The sequence below is a fragment of the Equus caballus genome, chromosome 10, assembly GCF_041296265.1.
Source record: "Equus caballus isolate H_3958 breed thoroughbred chromosome 10, TB-T2T, whole genome shotgun sequence".
Lineage (NCBI taxonomy): Eukaryota > Metazoa > Chordata > Mammalia > Perissodactyla > Equidae > Equus > Equus caballus.
Genome location: NC_091693.1, coordinates 15,381,197 through 15,396,686, shown reverse-complemented (window position 1 = coordinate 15,396,686; position 15,490 = coordinate 15,381,197). Strand labels below are relative to the sequence as shown.

The window sequence follows — 15,490 nt, the reverse complement described above, 5'->3', positions numbered from 1 at the left end:
AAACTTTAAAGGCAGTGGGCCAGATTTGGCCCATGGGAAGTAGATTGCCAACCCTTGACTTAACCCACTAACCTACATATTACCTTTCGAGCTGGTGGGCCACACTGATATCTACTAAAATCAAAACATGGGAGGCACAGGATTTCTAAGGCAATTTGAAGTAGCATGGACTCTACATACTTAGCATGTACAAGTATGGCCTAAGAAATCAATTTTGGAAACCTGCCTCTCACATTATTTACATCCTTTACTGACTAAAGCCCCTTAACCAAAAAAGCATGAAATATCAGCAAAATGACTAAGTGGGAAACAGTATTCAAACCTGCTCCTTAACAGCTTGTTCCCGTCACACTAGGTACCTTCTCTCTGCACATCCTTTCCCCAGGGAAGCTTTGTTAAATTTTACCTCCAAAGCGTATGTGTTTCCACTCTATCTTCAGGATTTGCCCGTTCACTATTACTTTGTAAACAATTTTTTCATCATTCATTTTTTCCCACAGCTCAACATTCTCTGTACCACAGTGCCTGGAAGACCCAGCTGCTTCCTCAGACCAGGCCCTTGAAAGGGCAAGCCAGTACCTGGACTATCCATTCATCTGGTAGGGAAGACTGACAAGAACTACGATGTGTAAATTTCTACTGTTGGAATTACAGTAGAATCTTCTAGGCCACATGGATTTATGCCTAAAATTCAAATGCATTAATTACAAATATATAGCTACACTCACTAATGTATCTGTATCTTTGAGCCATATAACTTTTTTGTTTTTAAAATTGATTCCCAGAATTCTCTTCCTTAATGTTGGCCTTATACACCACATAATAGGATTTCTTACTGTAAGGGATTAGTATGTCCTTCCTAATTTTTTGAATTATATTTTACAGTCTTACTACCTGTGATACTACAAAGTAACAATACTGTAAAATTGATGCTTAATAAAAAATTAAAAATACAGAATTTAAATGCAGAAAAATCCCTGAAAATCTTGACACTGTTTACATAAAGGTGAATAGAATATCCTTTCACATATTATCCAATGCATTACTAACACACTCGGACCCACACAAGTTTAATGTATGTGACGTCCCAGAACTACATTAAACTGTTATGTTCTTCTGCCATAAGGCTTAGGCATCATTTTAATGGATCTGTTGTTGCATATCAAGACATATTTAAATTCCTATTGATGAATACTTACCCCTTTACAAAATTTAGTAACATTGTTGCTATGCTACTCACCTTTTCTATTTGAATGTCCTAAATTCCTATTCTATGATTTCCAGATCAAAGGGATTCACATTCTATATTTTGATATATACTGACCAACTTTTCAAAAGCAGTTTTTCAACCCAACACTAAGAAAAAGTGTGAAAGTCAGTCATGCCCCAGTAATCAATCTGTTTTGTGAAATTGTATCAAATTCCAACAAATAACTTTTTCCCTTTTTTCTCAGGCAGGGGAGAGGGAGTAATGGGGTAGAGAACTTGACAAAAGTAACCTACTTTACAGAGCTTCTCTACCCAAGACGTTTTGATGAAAGTAATGCTAAAACCCTTAGAAGGTAACCACATCAAAGCTTGGATGGAAATATGGGGGATCAGATTGGCAACCCAAAATGCATCTCTTGGCTTATCTTCAAGAACAAAAGACTCTGAAAGAAAGCTTTGACCTTCCCCCTAACTGCCTAAAAGAATTGAAGATAGACAGTCTGTCCCAGGAAGGAGCTATCACCATACATAAGGAAGGCATTTAGCAAAGGCCATTTTATCAAAAGACTTCTTTCGGTCTCATTGTCTAGATGGCCCAGCAAACACTTATCAAACATTTGCTTTTCCATCTTCACGTAAATTGCCATCCTCCTCTTTGAAGACCCAAACCACGTCCCGCCCCCCCCCCCGCCCCCCCGCAACGTCCTCCGTTGTCTTTAGCTGGAGATGGTATTTAAGTTGGTGGCTCCCACCATTTTGGTGATTTACTGGTTTCCTGGGTCTCTCCCCCATGTACACGTTATTAAACTTTGACTTTCTCCTGTTATTCTCTCATGTCAATTTAATTCTGAGACCAGCCAGAAGGACCCAGAGGGCAGGGGAACTGTCTTCCTCCCCAACATAAATGTGAAGAGTAAGAAACCAACGATCAATTCAACATTTACTAAGAAATGTTTGTCATTAGTAACTCTCACTGACACTTAAACCCCTGCAGTGACATTGAGGAAAAAAAATCAATAATGGATCTTATCTCTGCAAGATTAACAATCCATTTTTCAGTCTATACTGTTACAAAAGATAATTGAATTCATACTGTATAAAACCAATAAAAAAAAACTCTAGTGATAAGATGCTAAGACTCGACTTGATGAAAGGCTGCAGGGAGGATACAAACTGCTTACAACAGGGCAAAGCCAAATTAATGACAGATTGCAGTAATGACTGGTTTTCTAACATTTCAACTCTTGTCTCCCTGAATTAATTTTATTAAGGCCACATTTAGGTTATCTGTTCTGAATACAAATATGAAGCTTTGGAGGTGATCTCAACACAATTTTCAAACACACACTTCCCCCCATTTGTTAATTTAACAAATGTCAAACACCGACAAAGGACGTGGCAATGTTAAGACTATGCAGATTCAGAACAGAAGTCTCTGCACTTATATGGAGCTCACATTCTAACAGGCATTAATTTTGGCACGTCCATCATACTTTTGTACAAGGCCTGATACTTTCTAAGGCCTCTAACCTGAGCAATATTTAATAAAGTTTGAAGTTCAAACTGAAGCCCTTATTACACCACTTATAAGAGTTCTCAGCTTTGTGACCTCCTGACTACTGGGATATGTTGAGCGATAACTGAAACAACGACTTTAATGACACAAATGAGCTTTTCTTTTCAACGTGATGATTGGAAGAATTCACACGACACAAGTTTTTTAAAAATTCATTTTATAGAACTTTTTTCCTGTGTGGACTCTCTGATGTTCTTACCACACCTATCACTTTTATAGGATTTATCACCAGCGTGGATTCTGTGATGAATCGTAAGATTTGATCTCCAGCTGAAGCTCTTACCACACATTTCACACTTATATGGTTTCTCTCCTGTGTGAACTCTCTGATGAGACTGCAGCTGTGAAGACCGACTGAAGACTTTCCCACACACGTCACACTTGTACGGTTTCTCCCCAGTGTGGACGCTCTGATGAAGCTGAAGACTTGAGGCCTGACTGAAGTGCTTCCCACACTCCCCACACTTATATGGCTTCTCCCCTGTGTGCACCCTCTGATGCATGTCAAGGTTCAAGATCCACTTGAAGCCCTTCCCACACTCCTCACATTTGTATGGCTTTTCTCCAGTGTGGACTTTCTGATGAGCTTGAAGGTGGGAACTCCGACCAAAACTCTTCCCGCACTCTTCACACTTGAATGGTTTCTCTCCACTGTGGACTCTCTGATGGGCCAGAAGATTTGAGGCCTGCCTGAACACCTTCCCACACTCCTCACAATTATATGGTTTCTCTCCTGTGTGGATTCGGCAATGAATTTTAAGATCTGCTCTCCGGCTGAACCCCTTCCCACACTCTTCACATTTGTAGGGCTTCTCTCCGGTGTGGATCAGCTGGTGAATCTGAAGTCTTGAACTCTGATTGAAGCCCTGCCCACACTCCTCACATTTATAAGGTTTCTCTACACTGTGGGCTTTCTGATGGATTTGAAGATATGAACTCTGACTGAAGCCCTTCCCACACACCTCACATTTATAGGGCTTCTCTCCTGTGTGAACCACCAGATGAACTTGATAATGAGAGTTCCTCCTGAAGCTTTTCCCACATTCCTCACATTTGTATGGTTTCTCTCCTGTGTGGACTCTCTGATGGGCCTGAAGATTTGAACTCAGAGTAAAGCCTTTACCACACACATTACATATGTACGATTTCTCGCCAGTGTGGACTCCCTGATGGGCCTGAAGACTTGAAGGCCGACTAAAGCCTTTACCGCACTCCTCACACTTGTAGGGTTTTTCTCCTGTGTGGACTCTCTGATGAATGTATAGATTTGAGCTACAAATAAATCCCTTCCCACACTCCTCACATTTGTACGGCTTCTCCCCTGTATGGACTCTCTGATGGGACTGAAGATGTGAATTCCTACTGAAGCTCTTACCACATGCATCACATCTGAATGGTTTCTCTCCAGTGTGGACTCTCTGATGGTCCTGAAGATGAGAGGCCTGAGTGAAGGCCCTCCCACACTCCTCACAATTATAAGGTTTCTCTCCTGTGTGAACTTTGCAATGAACGGTAAGTGCTGATCTACGACTGAAGCCTTTCCCACAATGCTCACATGTGAAAGGTTTCGCTACAGTGTGGACTTTCTGATGAGTTTCCAGATGTGAGCTCTGAGTGAATTCCTTCCCACACTCATCACACTTATAGTGCTTCTCTCCCACGTGAATTCTCTGATGAATATGAAGAACTGAGCTATAACGAAAGTCTTTTCCACACTCATGACATGTATGAGACTTCTCTTTTGAGTGTAACTGCCTGTGAAGGTCAAAGGTGGAGAGATCACTGAAGGTTTTTTCACATTCACTACACTGGTAAGAATTTGGTCCTGTGTGAATCATACTGTTCTGATCCAATGTTGAACTCTTCGTGGTGTCTTTTCCAAAATCATTATGGCTATAAGATTTTTCATCTTTGTATACTCCATGATCATCAAGGCGATGTGAAATGCAACTGATGGTGTCAACATCCTGTTTAGACAGACGCAGTGTATTTTTCATGGAAATCTGCTGATAATTCTGTGACTCGATCACGGAAGTTTTCTTCCAAGTTGGAAACTCTGGGTTTCCAGTACCACTGGGACCATCCACTTTATGATTTGGGATACAGTTCTCATCTTCGGAAATTTGAACAGATAGTCCTGTCCCAACCCTACAGGGGGAATCACCCTGTCTGTGGAACTGAGAACTACTTATCGTGGAGTCTTGACGCCGAATTAAGTCATCTGCAATTTGTTGCCAAATGTGACAGCAGGAAAGCTCTTCATGTGGTCCTCTGTCGTGAACAGTCCTCAACTCATTTTGATTGTTCTCTCCTATAAGGATAGAGAATTCAGAGATGTGGACAAGTGAAAGCTGTTCAAAGATTCAAGATTTCACACTTAGGGCACAGTAGGAGACTTTAAGGAACCACAGGATGGTCCAGCCTCTTTTCCACCACATATGAAGTTCTCTGGTTTATATACTAGTCTATTAAACTCACAACCACTTAGCATTAATAAAACCCAATTAAGACAAAATTACCGCCATCTGGCATTCTATTTCGATCATTATTCAGAAATTATGTCTTTCTGTCTACAACACAGTATCAATAAGGACAAGTATTTTGTAGTGCTCCCAGCTTTAACAGTGCCTGGCAGTTAGTAGATGCTAAAGAAATGCACAGATAGACGAACCCCTGGTTTTTTTGGTGAGGAAGATTCGCCCTAACACCTTTTGCCAATCCTCCTCTTTTTGCTTGAGGAAGATTGTCCCTGAGCTAACATCTGTGCCAATCTTCCTCTATTTTTTGTATGTGGGACGCCTCCACAGCACAGCCAACAAGCGGAGTAGGTCTGTGCCCGGGATCCAAACCTATGAAGCTGGGCCGCTGAAGCAGAGCATGCAGAACCTTAACCACTTGGCCACAGGGCCGGTCCCCCCAGTTTCATTTCCGGGATTCCCTATAATTCTAAATCCCAGTTTAAGTTTGAACCAAGTCAGAAAAGCAAAAGAGCTTTCATAAGTAAGGTATCTGAAATAGGAAAAGCACTGGAAAGTACAGTTTGCTGAGCAATTGAAAGGCTGTACCAGAGGGAGCAGTACACCAAGGGGGTTAATAATAAGGACAAAATCTAAGGTGCTAAGAATCACTTGGAGTGAAAAAAAGCATGAAGATCTACACACTCGATCCTTCTGAGGCTTCTGTACTGTCTTTGCAATATGTTCTTCCCCCAAGTAGGAGTCAAACTTCAGAGGCTAGGGAAGAAGGCTGTCTCTTTGAAAATAGTGTGGAAAATTTGGGGGATATAGAAACACTGGCCTTTAACAAGAATAATTTTCAAAGTGAAGAATGCAGTTTATTAGTGAGCTAGGAAGTAAATTCCATAGTTTGTGGTAGGTATTTAGAAGAAACAGACTAGAAACTATCAGAGAATCATTATAAGCAGTAAAGGTATCGTTACACGAAATGCATTCTACAGTCATACATATAAATCTACAAACAATGTGGTTTTAGAGTAATGATGTAAGATGTATTTTTTATTGTGGATGTGGACTTTGGAAGAGGCAAATCGGATGCAGCTGGGCAAGTCTTTTGTGGGACAGATTAACTCACAAGCTGGCTATTTTCTGAGACTTTTTTCTTCCTTGATGTAAGGGATAAGGAAATAGAATTTTTTTCCTTCTATCAGGGAGCTGCCTGAGAAGTGGACATAAGAATCTTCATTAAAAAATATTTCCTTCCCAGGGGCTGGCCCAGTGGCATGGTGCTTAAGTTCACATGCTCCACTTTGGTGGCCCAGGGTCTGCGGGTTCTGGAGACTACACTTCATCAAGGAGAGAGACGTGATAAACAAGTGAGTGAAAACAGACGTGAGATGATAATCAATGCTTAGATACAAAATAAGGCAGGGCACAGAGAGTAGAGAGAGAACTGTACCTTCAACAGGGTGGTCAGAGGAGAGCCCGCTCATGATACTAAAACTGAGCGACCTGAAAGAAGCAAGGGAGGGGCCTGAAGGTTGTAGGTGGGAGAGTATTCCAGGCAGACGGAAGAACCAGCACAGGGCTCCAAGGCAGAACCATCCCCGGCAGGTCTGAGAAACAGCAGGGAAGACAACGTAGGTGGAGAAGACAGAGCAAGAGGGATGACAGGAGATGTACTCAGAGAGGCCATATGGGAGAGTGATGTCAGCATCGTGGTGGAGTGAACTTGCCTGGGATTCTCTCCCCTCCAACATGCAACAAAAAGGGACATCCATACTTCAACAGAGGACATCCTAACACAACACAAAAATGTCACAGAGACACACTCAGCCATATGATGGAGGGAGGAGAGGCTGGGGGCCCCCTCAGAAGAGCTGGAACGGGGTAAGAGAAAACTTCGCTCCCTCCCATAATAGACTGAGATCCGAGACCATGGGAGGATCTGAGGGGAGGAATGGGGGAGGGGACATTTGTTTGCAGGAACATCAAGGACCCCCTGAGGGCCCATATGGCATAGAGGGAAGACCTCTACCAGGGCAAAAGCTTTCACAGGGGGTGATCTCATCAAGCCAACACCCCAGGAGAGCAGATATTGAGAGCAGAGTGAGAAGGCCCCCAGAGAACACAGGAGAAAGCACCCCTCCCCCTACCTGCCTGGTGCCACGCCGGTTCCAGTGCCTGGGATCTCAGCTGAAGGCAGAGGGCTCAGAATATGCGGCGCTTCACCCCAACCCAGTGGCAACAGGCAGTAACCGCAAGCAAATATCAGGATGCATAAGACCAGAGCCACCCCCTCTAGCAAGATCAAACATTAAATCAAATCTCCAGATGAGAGAAAACGACAAGTACCCAGAATTCAGTCCTGAGGACACATAAATATGTAATCTAAATGACGATGAATTCAAAACAGCTATCATCAAAAAATTCAACGAAGTAAAAGAGAATGTAGAGAAACAATTCAACAAGTTCAGGAGCTATTTCACAAAAGAGATTTAAACTATAAAGAAGAATCAATCAGACATATTAGAGATGAAAGACACAATGGAAGAGATAAAACAGAGAGGCCATGCGGGATGAAGAGCAGACCACAGAGGACTCTAGAAGCCACTTTAAGTGGGTTTTTTTGTTTTGGTAGGAAGATTGGCCCTGAGCTAACATCTCTTGCCAATCTTCCTCAATTTTGTATGTGGGACGCCACCACAGCATGGCTTGACGAGCACCATGTAGGTCCATGCCCAGGATCTGAACCAGTGAAACCCAGGCCGCCAAAACGGAGTACACAAACTTAAACCACTACACCACTAGACCAGCCCCCGTAGTGGCTTTTATTCTAACTGAAATAACCTATTAGAGAATTTTGAACAGAGGACTAACGTAATCTGACAAAGTTTCACTTCAGCTGCCACTTAAGAGCAGACGGCGGGAGAAGGGTGGGAACCAGTAGGAAGACCGTGGCGATAATCCAGGGGATCTGGCGATTTGGACCAGGTGACAGCACAGGAGTGGGGAGAAGCAAAACAGAGGGACAGTTAACTATGAGAACTCACAATTACTTGGTTCTTACCGAAATTTCTCTCTACCTGACTTGCTGTCTTCATCATCCAAAGCTTTGCTTCTCTTTCTATATGCGATATATCTGGTTTCAAGGGTTGATGTCCTGAGAACAGGTAAAGTCACAAGTTAAAATGAACACACCAGAGCTAAAATTTACTGGAAATTTGAGTTTCAACTGCTTATGCAAGATGTTGAAAGCAGTGTGTTTAAATCTTTTTTTTTCAATCATGACCCACTGAAGAAAGAGCGTTTATTTCATGACCCAGACACATATGTAGAAATACATATTACTAGAACAAACGATGAATGACCTATTTCTAATCAATTACTATTTTTGTTAAATCTGCTCCCACTGGCTCTCATACCACTCACGCAATTGGCCAGAGTTTTTGCTGCTTCGTGTTCTGTTCTTCCGAAGGCGCTCTAAAATTTTCTACCCTACTTGGTTTCATCAAAAATTGCTTGTAGCACTCAATAAATTGGTTTTATAATTCACTCATGGGACAGGAGTGAAATTTGAAAAAGAATAGACAAGGTATAACAGTATACTGTCCATTTACAGTTTCTTTGTTTTCTTTTCAGATTTTATTTTTCCCTCCTCTTCATAGCCCCCAGTATATAGTTGTATATTCCAGTTGCAGGTCCTTCTGGTTGTGCTATGTGGGACACTGCCTCAGCATGGCCTGATGAGTGGTGCCATGTCTGCACCCAGGATCCAAACTGATGAAACCCTGGGCCACCGAAGCAGAGCGTGTGACCTTAACCACTCAGCCACGGGGCCCAACCCTGCAGTTCTTTCACAAAACACAAATGTAAAAGACCTAAACAGCCTGTTTAGAAAGACCAGAAACATCCTCCTGTGTCCCACAGGAAATAGCAAAATCTGGTCCCCAAACTCAGGGAACTATTTCAAGAGCCCCAAAGCCTTAAATCACAAAGTCACAAAGACACTCCCGAGGGTGCCTGTCCTCACCCACTGAGAGCAGGTTCCTGAAGTTCTCCAGCATCACGTCCTGGTACAGCTGCCTCTGGGTGGAGTCCAGCAGCCCCAGCTCCTCCTCCGTGAAGGCCACAGCCACGTCCTTGAAGGTCACTGGCTCCTGCAACAAACACATACAACCTCAACCTCATGCTCAGTGTCCACTGGAGTGGAGTGAAGGGGGGTGGGGAGGAGGGCGGAAGGGTGCTTGGGCTCCTGAGCAATTTGGTGACTTCCCAGCCCTGCTTCCATCCCACCAGGGCCAGACCCTGATGCTCCTCAGCCACCAAAGGGGCTGCTATGAAAAGGCAAGCTTTGTACGTTCACCTGGTGAGCACCGTGATGAGTCAACTCCTAGAATTCGAACTGGTGCATCCTGAACGAAAAAGGTTCTGATTTTTAAGTAATATTGCCAATTGCCCCTGCAATGTTCACCAATTTAGTCCTGGCAGTGTTTGATAGCACTGTCTTGCGACTGAGGTGCGAACCAGGGGAGGAGTAGCGTTGCATGTGGAAATATAGCAAAAGGGCAGGTAGGTCCCTGAAGGAAACACTGTCTTTCCCCATCTCCATCTTTCACTTGAATATGATACTCTGACTCCAGGTCCTTGGTTTTCTGTGTGACCGTGAGCAGTTTCTTCATTTTTTATAATGTTTTTTAAGCCTGGCACCTGAGCTAACATCTGTTGCCAATCTTCTTTTCTTCTTCTTCTTCTTCTCCCCAAATCCCCCCCGTACACAGTTGTCTATTTTAGCTGTGGTCCTTCTGGTTGTGCCATGTGGGACGCTGCCTAAGCATGCCCTGATGAGCAGCACCATGTCCGCGTCCAGGATCCAAACTGGTGAAACCCTGGGCCACCGCAGCAGAGCACGTGAACTTAACCACTCAGCCACGGCACGGGCCTCCTATAATGCTTTTTGTTTATATTTAAGATGAAGATGAAATACAGTACTTGCTCATACAATAGCTCTGACGTGTAAATGCAGTGACAAGTCTTTAGTCCCACTGTATTTTTTAAACTAAGGTCATGCACAGTTTGATTAAAAAAAGAAATACATGAAGAAAATAACCCAGTAAATAAAATACACAAAGGGTGCGACTCAGTCACAGGGAAGGGAGAATCGAGCTCCTGTGGTGAGAAAACTCCTAACAATACTTTTTCTTTGTGAAGCAGCAGTTTCGTCCTGATGTGCTAAGTCATATTTGAATATCCGAGAAACATCCAAAGCACCACACATAAATGAACACACCTTTTCAGTTTTGGATACCTAGCAATGTTAAGGACAAAACAAGGTATTATTTTTCAGGATTGATTTTTTGAGAAAAAAGTTAAATCAGGAGAATGGTCACCGGTGTGTTCCTCAAACAGTAGAAATCCTAAACTAAATGTCTGTAAATACAGGATAGTTTTACAAAAAGGCATATACATTTGAGAGGAACATGATTAGCAATTAAAAGTGAATATTATATAGAATTAAACTCAGAAAACAATTTAAAGTTGTATCTATGTTATGAATACAAATATATAGCTATGAATGTGTTATGATAAAGAGACTACGGAAATATAAAAGCACTTAATCTGTAAACAAGGAAGTATTAAAGTGGGAGATGTTTTTTATTTCTAATTTTTCTACTTTTATTTTTGAAATGAAAAGCGACAAAATAAAACAAAAACCAGGGGTGGGCCCCGTGGCTGTTTGGTTAAGTTCGCACACTCTGCTTCAGCGGCCCAGAGTTTCGCCAGTTTTGGATCCTGGACGCAGACATGGCACCGCTCATCAGGCCATGCTGAGGCAGTGTCCCACATGCCACAACTAGAAGGGCCCACAGCTAAAACATACAACTATGTACTGGGGGCATTTGGGGAGAAAAAGCAGAAAGAGAAAAAATAAGATTGGCAACACTTGTTAGCTCAGGGCCAATCTTTAAGAAAAAAAAAAAACTAAATTAAAACCAAAACCAATTAAACTTAAAAATGATTAAAAGAAAAGCACCTGCCACACTCAACAGCTCCTCAAATGCCTTGACTTTCCTTGAAAGAAAAAAATGGTGTCCATCTCTGAGTACCAAAATGGTGTTTTTAACAGCAACAAAGGGAACCCCTACTCACCTTGAACACACTCATTTTCTTTTTCTTTCTGGGGAAATGCAGAGTCCTAGGAAGACAGAATGGGAAAGGAGAAGGAAGTCAATGGAAACTGGTCAAGGATGTCACTAGCCCATGCGGCTGCTCGCTGTGAATGAGCAAAGGTGCCCGTTCCTCAGGGTGGCTGCAGCTGCACGTGGCTTGAGGAGCAGAGCTTGGCAAGGATTTGAGACACCCTCCTTTACCCCTGTCGGTAGTTCTGGGACAACCTGCTGGACCACACACAGTGGCCTCATCACCAGTATGCCCAAAGCTCAGACAGCAGCCATTCCTACTCTGGGTCTGGCGTAAAATGAGACAATGTACATAAGAGCGGGCACTGGAGTCAACAGGCATGGGCTGAAATCCTGGCTAGGCTCGTCACCTGCAGTGTCATTTTGGGGAAGCTATTAACACCTCTTTGCCTCGATTCTGTCATCTGCAAGTGGGGGACAATAATGGTATCACCCTTACGGGATTGTTGTAAGGCTCTTAGAACACTGTCAGGGTTTCTCGTTTCTTTGCAACTGCAGTAAAGCAGATGATATTCTCTAGCTTGAAATTATCCTGATAAATATGATTTCTACCAACAGAATATTGTGAAATACGTGGAGTTCACAGGTTGCTGATCTGTTGCGTGAGGGTCTTCTAACTTCCGAGAAATCTCTGGTTGTCTTCCTAATAAGCTGTTACCTCAACAATAATATCTAAACTAATGCAGGGGCCGGCCCCATGGCCAAGTGGTTGAGTTCGTGTGCTCTGCTGTGGCGGCCTAGGGTTTCACCAGTTCGAATCCTGAGCTCGGACATGGCACTGCTCGTCAGGCCACGTTGAGGTGGCATCCCACATGCCACAGCTAGAAGGACTTGCCACTAAGATATACAACTACGTACCGGGGGGATTTGGGGAGATAAAGTGGCGGGGGGGGGGGGGGGGAAGATTGGCAACAGTTGCTAGCTCAGGTGCCAATCTTTAAAAAAAAAAAATATTTGAACTAGCATGGACAACTTTTTATGAAACGTATAAAAATGTGTGAAGTTTCTTTTAAAGCAGGAAGTACCCTTTGATGAGCATCATGGAAGTAAAGAAAAGTAGTAAAAGCCAAGATTCTGCAACAACAACAAAAAATAGGCTGATAGTCCACTCCTAAGTTAAAAAGACAGGAATGTGAGTTATAAATATATTGTTATAAAGGAATGTGTAAAAATAAACAGGTGAGAAGAGAAAGCTAGCTCTACAGTAGAACACAAACTAATAAATATAGAACGAAAAATACAAACTCACAGATGGATGCGAAAAATTAACAAAAGTTTGGTGAGGAATAAGATAGCCACATGGTCTCAAAGTACTAATTGCAAAAGGAAAAATAGTAACGTGGCAGAGAAATCAATGCAGCAATGTAACTAATTTCATCTTGATCACTGTCTGTAGCTTGCTGTCAAATGGCTCAGCAAAAAAAGAAAAGTATGTAAGTATGATAAAGTCATGAAACAGAAAAAAAAAAATAACCCTGATAGCTAATAGCTTCAATAGCTAGAACTTGGGGTTTTCAACTGATCAAGGGGGCCACTCAGTGATCACGGGGAACAAGAAAAGGACGAGACACTCCATCACAGAGACACAAAAACATTCTACAATGACAAAGAGAGCCAAGGAAGCGCCCCTCCCAGCCAACCTGAGTGACTGCTTTGCTAACAGTGACAACTCTGGTCTCATTTTATTTCTCCCGTCTACTAGATAAAAGTTCTTACAATATTCAGTCATCAAATTGCTAGTGCTTCTGGACAGCATGCAATCCAGAACGAACCCTCACTGCCTAAAACTCTCCCAAATTCAGCGAAGACAAGCCAAAACCCTACAAGTGGCCCCCTTAACTACCTCTTACAGAGACGTGCCGTGATGCCCCATGTGTGTGGGCTTGCTTGCTGCAGCAAGCTAGAACAAACCTAACTCTCTGATTACAGGGATGTTCCTGGTGGCATCTGGCTGATGGTCATCGACAGAACAAACAGGCAAAACATAAACAATTGATGCATCCGGGTAAAGAATACACGAGAATTCCTTACATTATGTTTGAAACTTTTCTGTAAGTATGAAATTACGTAATACTAAAAAGTGGAAGAAATTAGGAAACAGTCCTAGTAATAATAGTGATAATAATAATAGTTCTGATGATGACGAAAGCGGCAAAAACAGCTGTTATTAACTAACAGTGACTACTAGTTAATCTTCCCACGTCAGGTAGAGGTCCTCTAGTCTAAAAGCTGGCAATGAATCCCCTCCCCAAAGGCTGGGAGAAATAGATCTTCTCGACTTCTAATTCCCGCCATTTTGACTCTACATTCGCCAGCTGCCTTCCGCTCATGTAAGGATTTTGCAAGGGGATCTGACAGTTGACAATAATTAGCAGGAAGAAAAAAAAAATCATTGGACTGAGTAGGGTTCTGGTGTATCCAGCTCAGTTTTACCCATGAAAGCCGGCAGGGTCAATTTTCTAGGCCTCCGTTTCCGGACCAGAACCTTTCCTGAGTTTCTCCAAGTTTCCTGTGCACAGGAATCGCCTCAGGGTCTTGTTGGAATTCAGATTCCTGTGTCCCACATGCAGAAATTCTAAATCAGAAGGTCTACCCAACTGATGCCGATGCCACTGCAACAGAGACCACAATTTGAGTAGCACAGCAGTGCACATCGGTCCCAAAGAAAAGAGCCTACACTAAAGAGAAATACACACAACGTGTCACCACACAAAAAGGCACCAGAATGTTAACAATGCTTATCTTTACATCCTAAGGTTATGGGTAATTTAAGTTTTCCTTTATATACTCTGTACTTTCTGAATTCTCCATAACGATTATTTACTTCTATAATATAAACATTATTTGAAATAAAGTGAAACAGTTGCAAAAACTATTCTAAAAACTCATAGAATACCCTAAACCTTGTTCTCAAGGTTCCCACGACCGAGTCCCAACCTCCTGCCATATAATTCTTACCCACGCCCACGGACCCGCCCCACACAGCTCCAACTGGTGCGAATACCTCGTAGAAAAATGCAGAAGAACCACGTGGGCGCTGCTGCCTCCTCGTCCGTACCGTGCTTTCCGTGGAGTCACGGCTGGGGAAGGAAAGGAGGCTGGGAAACGAACAGGATCGTGTTTCCATCCCCGATGGATCCCATGCCCCGGGGCCAGCTAGAAGCAACCCTCTCCTTCCAAAAACATGTCAGGAGCCCAGGGCAATTTATGGAAATGGGCGCTGCTCGGGGGCTCAAAGGAGTATTAACAGCAACAGACCATGTGCCAGGTAGTTTTAAAACCTTTCATTTGTACTATCTCCTTTTTTCTCAAAACACTGTACTAGGAAGATTATTACTTTTATCTCCTTTACAGAACAGCAGACGAAAGCACAGCGGGGTTAAGTAACTCACCCAGTGTGACACGGTAAGAGGTGGCAGGGCGGGCCCACGGGCAGGGGAGCTGGGTTCGGGGTGCAGAGGGTCCGGAAGACCCTCGAGCCAGGGAAAGCGCCACCCGAGCCCGCCCCATCCCGGGACGTCCCAAACGCAAGGAAGCTGCGCCCAGGGGAACGCAGATCACCACCCTCGGCCTTCCACCCTCAAACCTCCACTTTCAGCCGCTCGCTGTTGGCCCCAGGCGCGTCTGGAGGAAGTTCACAAGGCTCGTGAATAGCAGAGCCCAATCACCACCATCAGGGAAAAGATGGCTGCTACGTCGTCCTCCTGGGGCGGAAGTGCCTGCGACCACCCAAGGGCTCCTGGACTACATTTCCCAGAATTCCCCAGGACCGCCCTCCTTGAATGGCGTGCCAGAGATGCGAGGAGCTCTCGGACCTACACTTCCCAGAATTCCGCGGGGAAAACTGTCGCAGCGCGGCCTTACCGTAGCTGGAGCTCTGGACTACATCTCCCAGAGTGCTAGAGGGGGAAAATCGGCCGCCGGTACAGCTCTCCTGGACTACACTTCCCTGAATGTCCGAGCGGAAAATGGACAAAGCTACGCCCAGTGATGTGGAAGTGACCAGCTGCTCTGAGATCCTGGTTTTCACTTCGTGGAATCTCTAAGAG

The 15,490-nt window shown here is 43.6% G+C and overlaps 1 protein-coding gene across 16 annotated transcripts; it reads right to left on the bottom strand.

Moving 5' to 3' along the window:
* Positions 1-2,136: 2,136 nt before the first annotated feature.
* On the bottom strand, positions 2,137-15,168 carry LOC100629711 (zinc finger protein 226). Of its 16 annotated transcripts, XM_070224575.1 has the most exons (8): positions 15,028-15,159; positions 14,446-14,521; positions 13,875-14,053; positions 11,392-11,437; positions 9,608-9,656; positions 9,275-9,401; positions 8,312-8,404; positions 2,907-5,096 (listed from the first exon to the last, which is right to left on the bottom strand). In XM_070224575.1, exons 6-8 carry the CDS (start codon positions 9,306-9,308, stop codon positions 2,938-2,940), a joined length of 2,286 nt encoding a protein of 761 aa, XP_070080676.1. In that variant the 5' UTR covers positions 9,309-9,401; positions 9,608-9,656; positions 11,392-11,437; positions 13,875-14,053; positions 14,446-14,521; positions 15,028-15,159; the 3' UTR covers positions 2,907-2,937. The 16 variants fall into 16 exon arrangements, with proteins under 16 accessions (XP_070080673.1, XP_023505591.2, XP_023505589.2 ...); XM_023649821.2 differs by lacking the exon at positions 13,875-14,053 and having other exon boundaries at positions 2,878-5,096; positions 8,328-8,404; positions 14,834-15,158; XM_023649825.2 differs by lacking the exon at positions 13,875-14,053 and having other exon boundaries at positions 2,888-5,096; positions 8,328-8,404.
* Positions 15,169-15,490: the final 322 nt, after the last annotated feature.